Source organism: Myiozetetes cayanensis, unplaced genomic scaffold (genome assembly GCF_022539395.1).
Source record: "Myiozetetes cayanensis isolate MyiCay16 unplaced genomic scaffold, myiCay2020 scf5-8, whole genome shotgun sequence".
NCBI lineage: Eukaryota > Metazoa > Chordata > Aves > Passeriformes > Tyrannidae > Myiozetetes > Myiozetetes cayanensis.
This window is the reverse complement of record NW_026087742.1, coordinates 3855859-3870920: the sequence shown is the minus strand read 5'-3', so window position 1 is coordinate 3870920 and position 15062 is coordinate 3855859. Positions and strand designations below refer to the sequence as shown.

At 41.0% G+C, this 15062-nt stretch overlaps 1 protein-coding gene across 8 annotated transcripts in view; it reads left to right on the top strand.

Moving 5' to 3' along the window:
• The window catches only part of POU2F1 (POU class 2 homeobox 1), a 102793-nt gene extending 92835 nt beyond the window's left edge, over nt 1-9958 (top strand). For all 8 annotated transcript variants that reach the window (XM_050332979.1, XM_050332978.1, XM_050332977.1 and 5 more), the window contains 7 exons: nt 721-862; nt 2956-3101; nt 3598-3777; nt 6579-6684; nt 7142-7487; nt 8255-8343; nt 9518-9958. In XM_050332979.1, coding sequence (XP_050188936.1) covers nt 721-862; nt 2956-3101; nt 3598-3777; nt 6579-6684; nt 7142-7487; nt 8255-8343; nt 9518-9828 — 1320 coding nt within the window. In that variant the 3' untranslated portion in view covers nt 9829-9958. The remainder of the gene's footprint in view (nt 1-720; nt 863-2955; nt 3102-3597; nt 3778-6578; nt 6685-7141; nt 7488-8254; nt 8344-9517) is intronic.
• The last annotated feature ends 5104 nt before the right edge of the window (nt 9959-15062 follow it).

The following is a 15062-nucleotide window of genomic DNA, read 5'->3' as shown; positions in this document are numbered from 1 at the left end:
ATAAGCAGAATGTCTCATAGCTACCTAAAACTGGGTTTTGAAAAGAAATAACGGATATAAAGAGATGAGCATCTGTCTGTAAATCTCCTGAATAGTTTTTTGGCAGATGGGTAATGATAGTCAAGACTACAGTTAATCATTATTTGGAATGGTTCAACTTCTTGTCTGCTTTGAAATGTCTATCTGTTGGGGAGAAGTTTGGCTTGAACCTTAGAAGATATTATAAGTTCAGATAAGAATATTTCTGCATCTGTTTAACTGTGATACGTGTTTGCAGACATCTTTTCAAAAGTGTTTTCTAGTAATTTGGGAACATGAATTCACTGCATTTCTGCTTATTTGAACTTTTTTTCCTTCTGTGTGAAATATGCAGAAACTTAAATCTACTTTTAAAGAGAGCTTGGCCTTTTTTTTATTTTAAATAACCAAGAAAAAAAATCACAACTTAATATTCAGTGGAATGTGCTGCTCATTGATAATGTTAAGAAGACAAAGCATCAGGGATTTCCTGGAAAGAGTTACATGGTTAAATTGACTGAGGTTTGACATTTCTCTATGATTATTGCTTTAGCATGAATCTTGGTAGCGCTGAGAAAGCTTCTGTGAAACTGAAATCCCACACAGCAGTGGAGTCACTAAGAGAACACAAGAATGTGACAGGATTCCTTGCTTTGGAAGTGCCTATGTCAGTGAATCCCTTTTTTCTCTTTCTTTGTCCAGGGTGATGTTGGGCTCGCTATGGGCAAACTCTATGGAAATGACTTCAGCCAAACTACCATCTCTCGCTTTGAAGCCTTGAACCTCAGCTTTAAGAACATGTGCAAGTTAAAGCCACTTCTGGAAAAGTGGCTCAATGATGCAGGTGAATGAGTCTGTGTATTTCTTCACCAGCCTACCAAAGTCAGTAGGATTCTGAAAAACTGCTTCATTGGTGCCCTTATGGTTTTATGAAGCTGCCAGTCTTTGTCACTGTCCATGGGACAAATAAGGGTGTAGAAATAAGGGTCCATGCTTCCCTTTTGATGTGCCTGTATGCATCCAAAATAGTTCCAGTATGAAGTTCCAGAAATGTGTTCTGCAGACAGATGAGTAATTGCATGGGATGAGGTACAATATGCGTCGTGGTTTCCCTCCTTCATGTATGTTAATGCATATAACTTCTAATCCGCTTCCAGCTTTCTTTTTCAGATGTGTAGTAGAGAAAGGTTTGCATGATTCGTTGTTTCAGTAGGCAGAGCTTATTGCATCCATCTCCTTCCACACCCCTATGTGCATTCTTTTCATCTCTCTCCCAGAATCCATATAAATATTCTCTTTCTCCCAATAAGAAGAGTTTTTTGTGGGTTAGGTTTTGCTTTTTCCTTTCCATAATATTTTTTTTCTGGGATATAAGTTATTCATTATGCCAACGTTGGTAGTGTTCTTTTTTTTTTTTAATCTCCCATCAGCAAAAGGAGCTTGTACGGTGGTGCTAGGTGTCAGGATAGAAAGTCTTCAGGAGTTCTGCCAGCCTTTTTTTCTTCCAAATATGCAACTGTACATGGTATAAAACTGATGGGTATGTCAAACAGATGGCAGGGATGGTGTATGCCTTCCTATTTTTACCAAAATGGAGAGAGCTTTATGCTGGTACCTACAGTATTCTCTGAAATTTTGAAAGTAATTGAATGCAGTGTTGAAACTTTGTCCTACCTTGAGAAAAGGAAGTGTCATTCTGTTGTGCTGACAGGGGTTATCTTTAGGTATCTAGATCTGTGATAGAAAATGTATTACTTCACTGAGTGCTCTAGTGCACAGGGCAGTGATTCCCAAACCTTCCAGCAACCCTGGATGAGTTCAGTGCTGCAGTGTCATCATTTGCTTTTCCTGCAAGCCTGAAGAAATACTTGGATCCGTAAAGTTAAGGACTCTAAATAGTGTTGGGGTCCTTCACAGCTTGAAAGTGGGGAATGGTTGTCTCTGGTTCTGACTCAGTTTCATGAAAATCTTTGGGAAAAAAGATTCAGATTACTTCAAAAGCTATTTATTTTACCTTTAGGTAAAAGCAGGCAGGAGAAGCATACCAGTTCCTTCCATTACACTACATGGGAGCGTTGTAGGATTTTCTGTCACAGAATTCAGCTTGTTCTATTGGGGTTTCAGTCTGAGGAAGGGTTTCAGCACATTTATGAGTGCCATTACTTGCCCATTTGAGTCAACCAAAATGATGTTAGGCATTGTGAACTCTGACATCTGCTTACCACCCACAAACCCCAGGGCAGTGAGGGAACTCCAGCAATAATTAATCATTTGGTTTAAATTCCCTGCAGGAACTTGCTGGTTGGTTGTATTGCACTTCCTGCTACAGAGTGGGGTTAAGTGTTCTCTCTTTGTTGCTCTGTGAAGCCAGGAAGACAGGATTAGGGGTTAACAGGTGAAGCTAAGGAGGGGGAGCTGCTCACTATGTAGACTGTTTGGTAGCACTGAATATCTGCTAAGCTGTCCAGAGAGAAGAGTTTGAATGAACACTGTGAAGCTGACTGTGAACTCCTCTTCCTCTAGTGGGTAAAAGAAAGTTCAGGCTGCTCAGATTTCATAATTGCCTGTGACTTTCAGCTCTGGCTTGTGGATATCAGTTACTGCTGTTTTTCTTTAAACTGGGACTTGCAGTGAGTGGATGTGGAGTGGAGTGAGGTACGCGAGACAAACTTTGCATAGGTGTTATAAAAGGGGTAACTTGGTAGTGTACAGGAGCAGAGAGCATCCTCTGGACTTACTTATAGCTTTTTAGTTTCAAGTAGATGTTGTAATTTGTAGATACAATGATTAATGCATGTGATCTTTGTAAATCTCTCTATATTTGGAATAGATACAGAGTGGGTCTTAAAATACCTTGCACAGATGAAGAACACTTGCATTAGACTGCGCTGCATTCAGAGAAAACCTCCTGATCTGTGTTACTTTCTTCTTTTTCAGAAAACCTCTCATCTGATTCAACTCTCTCCAGCCCAAGTGCCCTGAATTCTCCAGGGCAAGGGATCGAAGGCTTGAACCGTAGGAGAAAGAAACGCACCAGCATAGAGACCAACATACGTGTGGCCTTAGAGAAGAGTTTCCTGGAGGTCAGTGATCCTGTTGCTGTGCTCAGCCTTTGAAGAAACTTTGGTTAGCAATTAGAGCTGTTAGAGTGAGCCCATTACTGTGCTATTTAGGAAAGTGTTAGCACTAAACAAGGTAAATACAAAAGCTGTGCCAAGAAGCCCACATCAATGTCTACTTCACTTTAAAAAACAAACCCACACAAACCCCTTCAAAAAAACTCATTGGTTCTTGCAGTTTGCTGACTTTTGTCATTTTGTATTCCAGTATACTGAGCAATAGATGTAAACATTCCCCTTTCTGAGGATGGATAAATGGGGCAACATTCTGAATATATGTAATGTGAGGTATTTAGCTGGAGGGCAGAAGCACCTGTTATGGTTTGTCTCTCCTGTACCACTGATCAGGTTCTGGACCTAAATCACCTCATCCAGATTTCTGCCTACTGAAGAAGAGGCTACAATGTAAAACCTCCGAAGGTAATTTCACAGCTTTTCAAGTACTGTTTCCTTTCCTCAGAACCAAAAGCCTACCTCGGATGAGATCGCCATGATAGCTGACCAGCTAAACATGGAGAAGGAGGTGATCCGCGTTTGGTTCTGTAACCGGCGCCAGAAGGAGAAAAGGATCAACCCACCCAGCAGTGGTGGAACCAGCAGCTCGCCCATCAAAGCAATTTTCCCTTGCCCAACCTCACTGGTAAGAATTAAGAACTATGTTGGCAAAGTTCACTCAAAGAGGTAGTTCTACTGTGCTCACTATGGAAATTACACATGCTGCACCTTCTTTGTATAGCAGACTTGTTCTCACATATTTAGATTTTACTGGCATTTTAAATATTCCACTTGGATACTGTCTAAGATAATACTTAGAAATCAGGCATTAGTCAGGCCTTCAGTGTGCATGCTCTATTTAGTCAGCTCATAAACAAATATTCTGACTGGCAGGTTTGCACTTGGGTTTATTGCTTTGAACTTATTTCAGTTGCTATCTCCAGTTTATATCTGGACCTTCCGTCTAACCCAATTGTTTTTTTGCAAAATAATAGTAATAAAAAAATGTTTAACAGCTCTGCCACTCCCCTCTTGTTTTGACTGCTCTGATAAGTGAATGAGCAGCAGTAAAATGTACCATGCACTGGAACAGATTGCCCAGAGAGGTTGTGGAGCTATCTCCTTGCTGGAGATATTCCAGAACTGTCTGGATGCAATTTTGTGCCATGTGCTCTAGAATAACAACACTGCTTGAGCAGGGAGGTCGGGCCAGGTGACCCACTGTGGTCCCTTTCAGTCTAAACCACTCTGTGATACTGCATCATTTGGAGACTTACATGATGCAAATCAATTGATACCATTGTTGTCACTTTTAGTCAGAAATTACTAATATAAAAAAAGACATGGAACAAAGAAACAGTTTAGATAATACTCGTGTAATTAATTTCCCACACTTGTATTTGCCTCAGGTAAACACAAACTTCATGAAAATAAGAGTAACAAAACACATGCATCAAGGTTCCTTCAGCATCTTTGCTACCAATGCCCGTGGAGGTCTGTTTTCATAAATAGAAACAGTAGCTATTAGATTTCATAGTAGCTATGCTAATAGGAATGTGGTGGAATTAATATAGCCTGTAGCTGTCCTTTTGTAGTATTTATTCCACCGTCATCACCGTAGTAGCTAATACCTTCCAGTACTTCATTAAACCATTAATTTTGGTGATGTGTTATTCTTTCCCCTCATCCTTGTCTCAGGGTGTGTGCATGCAACCTTTTGTTTCAGGGGAAGGGATGTGTTAAATGTACTTAGTCTCTTTTTCCATTACTGTTTATTTTTTCACCAATTGCAAAGCAAGGTTGCATGCCTTGATGCCAAAACAGGGAGATTTATGATAGTGCGTTCTAGTAACTGTGCAGGTTCACTCAGACTGCAACTTAAAGAAACCTGCCTACAGAAATTTCCCTGTTATTATAATCTGCCATTGTATGTAAGAAATTGAACCACAGTCTCCCTTTCATCAGTGATGTTTCACGAAGCATTTTCACTCATTGTAAACTTCTCTTAAGACTGTGCTACGACTCAAATGGATGTTCCAGCCCTGCTGCCCCCAGCCTTCACTGAGACTGTGTGCTTTGTTGATTCCTTGTGTCAGCTCTGGAGATTGTGTCCATAGGATGCTTGGGCTTAGTCTACTTGTTTGACTGCAAATTAGCCATGTGAGGAACAATGATGAATTTTCCATATGGCTGGATAACCAGTGTGACTTGCAGCCTGGCTGCATGAGGGCCGGGGCCCTGAAGCAGGATTGGAGGGGAAGACCTCTTTTGGTGGCAGCCTGGTTTTGCATTGGCTGAAGTCAGTCACTGTGACCACGGGGTGAGCTGTATTAATTCTAGGTCATTCCCTGCCCTGAAATATGGATTGTGACCTTGGCCTTAACTGCTGGGTGGACAGATGACAGATGTGATGTCTGGGCTGTGTTAGCGGGAGGTGTGCTGTGTATCTAGCTCCTGTTTATCTTATACATTATTCCAGATAGGCAGAAAGCTTTTAGATCTGTCCCAGTTTCCCCAGTCTTGTTTAAAATGCATGAAGCATTTGACTCCCTATAAGAGGATACGCAGCATGAGAGATATTTCTCTGATAATAAACTTAAGGTAAGAGAGGGGAAAGGAGGAATGTTTTAGCCTATATCCTTGGCTACCTTCTCTTGGGCAATTCTAAAGGATTCATTTCTCTCACTGATGTATAACAGCCTTCAAATATTACTGTTGGACACCATTTCTTGTCCATAAAAAGTCCTTTCTCTCCTTATATTTCATTTTTCCTCATAAGCTGGTTTCTCCAGCCTTAAATCTTTCATGTTTATTTGTAATGTCTTCAATTTATTGCAGCTTGCTTGTAATAAGCCATCCACAAGTGAAAACTGCATTTGTATGTTTTAAAATGCAGAGATCCTTCCTCTGGCACAAGGAAACTTATCAAAGTAAAGCTTATAGTTTGGTCAAGTAAAAGTGAAATGTTATTCTTCTTCTCCATGTAAACACATTACCCTAAATACCTTTGGTAATGCTGAGCATTTACATAATTTCATTATGGAAAGAGACGTGGAGCTGAAAAGATGTTTAAACAGGAAAAAAAAAAGCAGAAAAATGTATTTTGTAACTGTTTCTGTAAGAGTGACTGTTTAAACCAGGTGCTCTCCTTAAGTGGAGGCAGAAAGAGAGATAGAGAGAGAGCTAACTTGCAGTCTTGAGACCGTGTGGATATATCTCCTTTCAAATACAGAATTATTAAGAATAAAGATATTGCTAGTAATTAGAGAAGGTACTATGGTTGTTCCACTGAATGATAAAGTAATGGAATTACAAAAATGTGAGTTCATGTGCGGTGTTCCATGATAACTTCCTCAGCAGAGGATGGGAAGAAAGAAATCCAGCTCTAGTAGCTAACTCTGTCTGTCTTTGAGCAATTGAGCAGTTTTATTTGGTTTTGACCTCCAGGTGGCAACCACGCCAAGCCTTGTGACTAGCAGTGCAGCTACAACCCTGACTGTCAACCCCGTGCTCCCTCTGGCCAGTCCTGCTGTAACTAGTCTGTCAGTCACAGGTAAGGGCTGATTTCTCCTGACGCTACATCAACCTCTACCGGTTTTCCCTTTTTATTCTTAAAAAAATCATTCCGTGTTGGTCATTGGTATCCCAGGACATTTGTTCTTGGGATACCTGTTCATTGACAGGAACAATTGTTCCTTGTTATTCTACTAGGAAACTTTTGTCTTTGTGACCACTGAGTTGACTTTTCTGGGGATAAAATCACAGGTGATGCTGAAATGAAATACTTTGTATTCAATTGCTGGCTTCTAAGACCTCCTTGGCCTTCTGCTGGGAAGTGTCACTTCATTGTAGTCTGAGCTTTTCATTTGAACCCCTGGTGCTTTGTGGTACTACAGAAATGTGTGTTTGTGCCTCTGTCAGTTGGGTATGCAGCTCTGTTCAGGTGGGCGGGGGTTTCTGTTTAGTTGTATCTGTGTTTTGTACTCATCTAACCAGAATCAATCTTCCAGGCACAACAGAAACCACCTCTAACAACACGGCAACAGTGATTTCAACAGCACCTCCAGCTTCTTCAGCAGTGACATCACCTTCCCTGAGTCCTTCCCCTTCTGCCTCAGCCTCCACTTCAGAGGCATCCAGTGCCAGTGAGACCAGCACAACACAGACAACCTCCACTCCCTTGTCCTCCCCTCTTGGGACCAGCCAGGTGATGGTAACGGCATCAGGGTTGCAAACAGCGGCGGCAGCTGCATTACAAGGAGCTGCACAGTTGCCTGCAAATGCAAGTCTTGCTGCCATGGCTGCTGCAGCAGGACTAAACCCAGGCTTGATGGCATCCTCACAGTTTGCAGCTGGGTAAGGATGAATTTTGCACACCTCTTCTTGGTGAGGTGAACAGAAGAGGGAAGGAGGATTCTTGGGTTAAGTTGCTGTTACGTGTCACTGTTTCCTGGTGATTCCAGTGCCATTTATCTCAAATTCAAAGGTTTACTCACAGGTGGTAATTGGCCATTCCCATCAACATGCACAGATGTTGTGTTCACTTTAAAGATGCGTTGTAACAACGTTATTTGATAAGTCATTCGTCTACTGCAGAGCTTAAGATCTGCAACTTACCTCTGAATCGTAGCATGTGTCCAACTAATTGTGAAATGGAGAGAGGGCCTAGACCCACTTCACCCCTCTGTATTCATTTCTCCATCATGAGCAAGAAATTGTAAAAGATGCACGATGATGTATTGTTGAAGTTGTAGGTTTAAAAATGTTGCTCAGACACATGACTTTTGGTGTCTTTAATTCCTCTTGGTTTACAGATTTCTTATCTGAATTTGGAAGAGGATGATAGCTCTCTAACAAGTGACACTTTCCCCAAAATACTCTACAAAAATATTTTACAGCAACAATCAATACAAGTCTTGTATTTGCAGTGCCTGTACTTGTCACTAACCACTCATGGAGGAAAAACTAAAATCAACTAAAAATACCCCTTAGTTTCTGGTCTTTCCTTCATCCTCTTTTTTTTAATTTTAAATATGATGATGTATTTATGAACAGTGACAACCTTTTCTTAAAAGTAACACTCTTTCCCTTTTCCCCTTCTTCCATGATCTTGCTTCCTGCAGAGGTGCCTTACTCAGTCTCAATCCAGGGACATTAGGTGGTGCTCTCAGCCCAGCCCTGATGAGCAACAGTACACTGGCAACTATTCAAGGTCAGTAGTGTTTCTATTAATGCATCTCTGTCATACAGCTTCAGTTTACAGGCTTTGTTTTTTCTCCCAAAGAAGAACACTGACTTCTCAGCACTGGACATAAATTTTATAGGAGTAAAGGTTTTACAAAATTTAAATGTTCCAATGCATTCTGCATGTCACAGAGATAAGAGCAGGTACAACTACAGAAGAGGAATTAGATGTATATGATTTTAGGGTGATTTACAGGAGGCACTTAAGATATTAATGTGTTCTAGAATTTATTTTGTTCTCCTTCCCTCATTGGCCTGTATCCCTAGCAGGTTAGAGATTTGCTTTTTATAGCTCTTCTCTAGTCTGCTTGAGCAGACTTGTGCTGTTAGGTCTGTTAGGAGGGCAGTTCTCAGCAAGTCTTGATCCTGAATTCTTGTCCTCTTACGTATTTAAAAAGAACCTACAAAAAAGATCCTGCCTCTTAAAGTCCTTACACAGAACTTGAAAAAGATTAATCCTCGTTCAGAAGAGTAAAAATTTATTTTGGGAGTGCCAGATGTGGCCAGAAGTTACCACTGGCTTCAGCAAGAATTGTTCTCAGTTCATAGTCTCTCATAGTACAAGAGGTCTAGCTAACCTGTCTGCTCAAATATCCCCTAAATTAGCTGAACAAATCTTGTTTCCAGGTTACAAGAAAGAACCATTTCATAAAGCGTCAGAGATAAATTTAGGAGATCATAATCTAAAGCAGACTGAACGCTAGGCCGGTGAGAGTAAGTTGTAACAGTGGTTGGTTATACATCAGCATTCAAAATGTTACACCCAAGGTTACATGACCTTCTTCATGTTGTGGTAGCTGTCATTTCACATGAACACTCATCTCAACCCTTTCCAGTGCAAGCTGTTGAATGTACAGGCTCTCTTTGGCAGGAAACATAGACCACTGTTGTGCTTAAAGATCTGAAGAAAGGCACAATGGGATTAGCTTAAGAGCAAACAACAGAGGCATTTTAGTATCTGCAAGGTCTTGTCTGATTGTTATTTAAAAAATAAACAACCTATGGTGAGACAACTGTCATTAGTGGTGCAGAGAGCAAATCAGAGAAAGTAAAATGCAGAGCCTCCTTGCTTTTGGGCACATTTTGCGTTGTTGCTTACTGCTGATGTTATCTCCTCCCTGCTCGATTTTCCCTTTTTTTAGCTCTTGCGTCTGGTGGCTCTCTTCCAATAACATCACTGGATGCAACTGGAAACTTGGTGTTTGCCAATGCTGGAGGTACCCCTAACATCGTAACTGCCCCTCTGTTCCTGAACCCTCAGAACCTTTCTCTGCTCACCAGCAACCCAGTTAGCTTGGTCTCTGCAGCTGCAGCCTCCGCAGGGGCCTCTGGACCAGTCGCCAGCCTTCACTCCACCTCCACCTCAGCCGAGTCCATCCAGAACTCTCTTCTCACAGTGGCCTCTGCGAGCGGGGCCACGTCCACCACCACTACTGCCTCCAAGGCACAGTGAGCCGGGCTGAGCTGTGCTGCCAGCAGCCTGTTTCACTGTGCGGTGGGATTGGCTGCCAGCAGGGTTTATAAACTGAAAATGCGATGGGCATCCTCTCACCGTGTTGCTGGGGACGAGAGAGAGAGAGAGAGAGAGAGAGAGAAGGAAACAAAAAAATATAAAAAAAAACCACAAAAGCAAAACAGGAAGGATTTAAAGCTGGGACAGACATTTGCCTAATTTTATAATAAACACTGTCTTTTCAGGATCGCTTCATGGATCGGAGAACTTTCTAACCAAAAATGTAAAAAAACAAAACAAAACAAACAAAAAAAAAACCAACCAAAAAAAAAAACACACACAAAAAAAAAAAAAAAAACCACAAAAAACAAAAAACCACAAAAACACAAAAAAAGTGAAAGGACTACTTATCATTTCCAGCAGTCACAATGACAAGTTAAGGTGGGTTATCAGTTCAAACATAGGAAGGGGATTTCTTGGTTCTTTTTGGTCTAAATATCTTTCTTTTTTAATTATCATTGTATAGGTCTGTTGTACAGGCCATTATGTCATACAAGGTGTTTATAATCGTATCAATCATGTTGGGGGTTCCTTTCTTAACTGGTACAATTTAGGCAGGCCTGTATTACTGGTGTATCTCTATTATTATTATTATGATTATTATTATTATTATTTTTATATATATAGTTTGGACGTGTTTGTCTTTGCTCCTGGATTATTTTCAGTGAGCTCCCACACCACGGGGGGAGGGCGGGGGGGTGGAGAGGAGGAATGGAGCACAAATAGACTTTCTGTCCTAACCTTCTGGGAATGTTCTGAACAGTTTCCTCATCCTTGAATTTGTCTAATGCCCACTTGTAGGGGTCAGAAGGACTTCCCTCCATCGTCTGTGCAGGAAGCTCAGTGTTGCAGCAGAGATCATTGTGTGCAAACTTCCAGGCTGGCCTCTGCTTTTTAAGCAGAGGTAGGAATTAGTTCCAAACTGCAGTTCTCTCAATTATTTAGACAAAGTGGCCAAATTCTGCTTTGAGCTTTGTGTGCTTGGCTCCTTTCACTTCAGAGAGCGGGATGTGACCTCCTAGTGCAGGTTGTGTGACATGGCAATGGCTCTTCTGTTCCAGCGATTTCCTTTGGCTGTGCAAGAGCACACATAAATGCTTAAAAAATGTCAAATTACCCAGGCTAATTGGCAGTACGTAAAGCAAATTTACAATCCTAAATTTTCACCAAGTGAGTTGGCACAGGACTTCAAAAGGTTAGATTCTCCCTGTTCATAGCAATATGCCTTTTCTGATGCTTCCAACGTCGTATTTAGGAAAAAATTTCTTGTAAAGGAGCGCTTCTGGCTGCCAAATGCAGAAGCCAAGAATGTGGGAGCAGAAGTTGCCATTGTTGATGCCAACACAGCTCTGGGGCGTTGCACACACCTGAGTGATCTCGTGTGGTGTCTGAACTGTGGCGCCGCTCGCTGAGTAAAACCAGCAATAAGCGTCTCTGACAGGGGCGTCGGGGCTCGCCTGTCACTGAAACTTCCTTTGCAAGGTCGGTTCTGATCCGTGTAGCAAAGGATATTTTCGTGGATGAGGAAGAGGTAACAAACTGTACAGAAGTTAGATCCCTATATTCTTAAATATACAATCTAGTACCTGAACCAAAAAAAAAAGATTTTTAAAAAGAGAAGACTGGATCACTGCAATGGAGTTCACTTTGAACTTTCCATTCCTGATGGATTTAAAGGTTTCTGCCACGTGTACAAAACTAAATTACTTTTAACCAGTGAGGATATTAGAAGAGTCCCTTTCCCACCTGCCCCACTTTCTTTTGTCACCAGAGTGTCCTAAAATAATGAGCTGATGCAGCTATATTCATTATGTTGATGATTCAGGGGGATCCTGGAGCTTCTCATCCAAGATCCAGAAGGCAGCAACTTTAAACTCTACATATGCTTTGGTTTGTGGCCTGAGCATGTGGCATTTGTGTTTGCACTCAAGTGGCAGAACCCCTTATCTCTCCCCCCACCACCACGGTTTTGCTCTGTTCATCTCTAACTCTCCACCTTCCTGTTTTACTGATATTTAAATCAATTACCCCTGAAACTTCAAAACTAGAGAACTGCAAGCAGGGAAACTAACAAATGTCCGTCCACTGTTTCTTATGTGGTTTTGATTTTTTTATGTTTTATTTTTTTAAAACTAAGCTTGAACCAAAGTCAATTTCTAGCAAGCTGCTGTACTAATGGACTAGTTTGTATAAGTGCAGTTCAGATGCAGAGAGGCGATAGATGCTACTGACAATTTCTTTTTCATTTGTCTTTTGTTTTTATTAATTTTATATAAAAGTTGCTGCTTGTTTTTAATCTTTTTTTTTTTTTTGTAATTTGTGTTATCCTTGGGGCAGACTCTTAACTTGATTTTAATTTGTTTTCTTTTATTTGATATGTAAATAGAATGGCAATGTCAGAGGATTGTTAATCCAACAGGTCCCACCTTTATTCCCCCCAGTATGGATGAATCTAAGTATTTTTTACGTGTGTCTGTGTCTTCAGGCTGTGTGGGAGACTTTTAGGGCTATGAATAATACTGCAAAAATGGAAATGGCCCACAGTAATATCTTCAGAGCAGTAACAGATATAGCTGGGTGAGCTTCAGGGAGGCAGGGGAAGAGTAGGAGGTGCTGGTACCCGCTATGTTGCCTGGAGGCCATAGCATGGACTATAGTTTCTACCAAAGGAATGCCAAGTCCCTGGGACTTGTCTTCAGTGAAGTAAGAGGATGGGCAAAACTGCAGCTATAGCTTTGGTTCCTTGCTCTGAAAGTTCCTGCTTACTTCCAATGCCTGTGCAAAAGTACAATGTATCAGGAAGCTGTTTTTTATTAAAGGGAGGATACTACTGGTCTTTTCTCCAGTGTATCCTCTACTCCCTAAGGGTTTTGTGGCAGGGTGGGGGAGCATGGTCCTTGCATATGTCTAGGAAATACAAAGAAAGGTGGGCCTTAAATCAGTGGAAAATCCTCTCTCCAGAGTTCAAAGAGACTGTGCCATTAGCTGTCTGAATGAGTTTTCATGTCCCATTCTTGCTGGTTTGTGGTTTGTGGGAGAGAGTCTTGTTGAGTACATATCTGGAACACTAATGCAGCTTGGATGGTTTATTTATTATAAAAATCTGCTTTTTTTCCCTGACTACCTTAGCATTGGTCACATGGCTTTGGTGTGAGCACCTTATACCCCCTTACCCTCCTCCTGTCTACCCCATCACCCTCTCTGGGGCCCAGATTCCAGGGAATTTCTTTGCCAGTCTTTTTCTGAGAGAAACTGGAAACTCAGTAACCACATATCCAAGAAAGAGCTTGGGTTTGCTTGCAGAAGCTGACATACTACTCAAACAGCACATATCCCATGGCATCCATTGCCAGTGTGCTCTGATTCATTGTCCTAAAACATCCCTATGACTGACTGTCATTCCTGGAGCCTGCTTTTTGTCCCTATCAGTGTTTTGATGGATGCTGGCTAGCTCTGGTGTTTTGGTGAAATGTGGAAATCAGGTTGGCAATGAATGTACATCTGCCTAGTTAGAGCACATGTGCTCCTTCAGAGCATGAAAAGAGTATAAGATCATGTACTATAACTTAGCAGAAGTTTCCTTTTAAATCATAATCATGCTGGCAGCAGAAATTGATGTGTATGAACAGAAACAATAACAATTGTATACAGGCCCAGTAAATATGATCAGAAGGAATTTGATGGTGTTGTTGGAAAAGGATAATAGCATCTCTTTTTCAGAGCTCCATGTCTCTGTATTTAAAAGTGAGAGGGTTGCTTTTCATAGTTACAATCATGTCACAGTACCCATGCAGGAAAAGAGAAAGCAAAAAACCCTCTCATTACAGATGAGAACAGTTAGCTCAAAAAGCAAGAGATTTACAGAGGCACAAATACAGAAGGTCAAGAATAATTTAGAAAGTGGCTTCAGGAGGAGGTGTAGCCTGGTGATGGCATTTTTTTCTGATGTTAAGAAAAACATGTTTTGCTTTAGCACACTTTGGCTTTAGCATACTTGATCTCCTCAGAACACAATAGTTACCATAGAATGATTTATGAACAGCCCTTAGAAAGTACACACAGATGTGGCTGCTTACAATAGTTTAAACCTCCTTAAGAGGATTTATTTTGTTTCTGAGTTACTGTACAGTATGTGTTAGTCTACATACATTTTTATCATGTTACTCTGAGATGGTGTGTATGTACATATACACTTCTCTTGGAACTATGACCTAATGTTTAATGCCACTGTGAAGACACATTTCTGCAGTTGACTTAGTAAAGGATGCAGCAGTGTTAATTCCCTAACTCTCTGCACATTCCTGCAAAGCAACATTCTTTAAAACAGAAATTCTCTCTTTTTTGTTACAAATGGAGCAGCACAGCCATTACAGATATTAAACCAAAAATAACATCTGATTTACCTTAAGTATTAATTAATATTTTCTTAGATAAAGGATCTTAGAGAGACAAGTAGCTTCTCATGATCATTAGAGTGCTTTAGGTCAGACAGAGTAGTGCATCTGCTCTGAGCTTTCAGTGATACTTGTTGTCCAACTGGAAACTTAAAATTTGGATCTATTTATTGCCATGTTAACTTTATGAAGAATCACTGTTCTCTATTCATGTTCTGTTCGAAATGGTTAAAGAATGTTTATCCACAGGGCCTGGGTATCCCTGTTGCACGTACACCTGACTGTTGCCTAGAGTGGAGTGTTACCAAAGGAGTAAGCTGGACTGCTGCACCCACTGCATTCTCACACAGCCAACTCAAATTCCTTTGTGTTTTTGCAACCAGTATATCTTACCTGTCCCTCCCAAAGTACTATAGCAATACACAATTCAAGATACCTACCTTGCACAAGTTCTACCCTTTTCAGTCGTTGAATCTCCTGTCGCTGCTTGTGAGTTTTTCCTCTTCTTTCCAGCAGGGAAGTCCCCTAAAATACTTTAAAAATATTTGACAGAGGAGGATTTGTGGAAAAGTTGCTGGCTCATGGTTTGCCATTTCTTAAAATGTTTATGTCTTTGTGATCTGAACGGTACCTGGTTCCCTCTGAGTCAGTGCAAGCAGTTTCACTGCTTTTGGAATGATGAAAAGCAGTTCCTCTGCTTGCATATCTTCACACATGAACACACGAAGTAACACATGGGAAAAACTTGGTATTTTTTCAGTTTATCTATTTTCGTTTGAT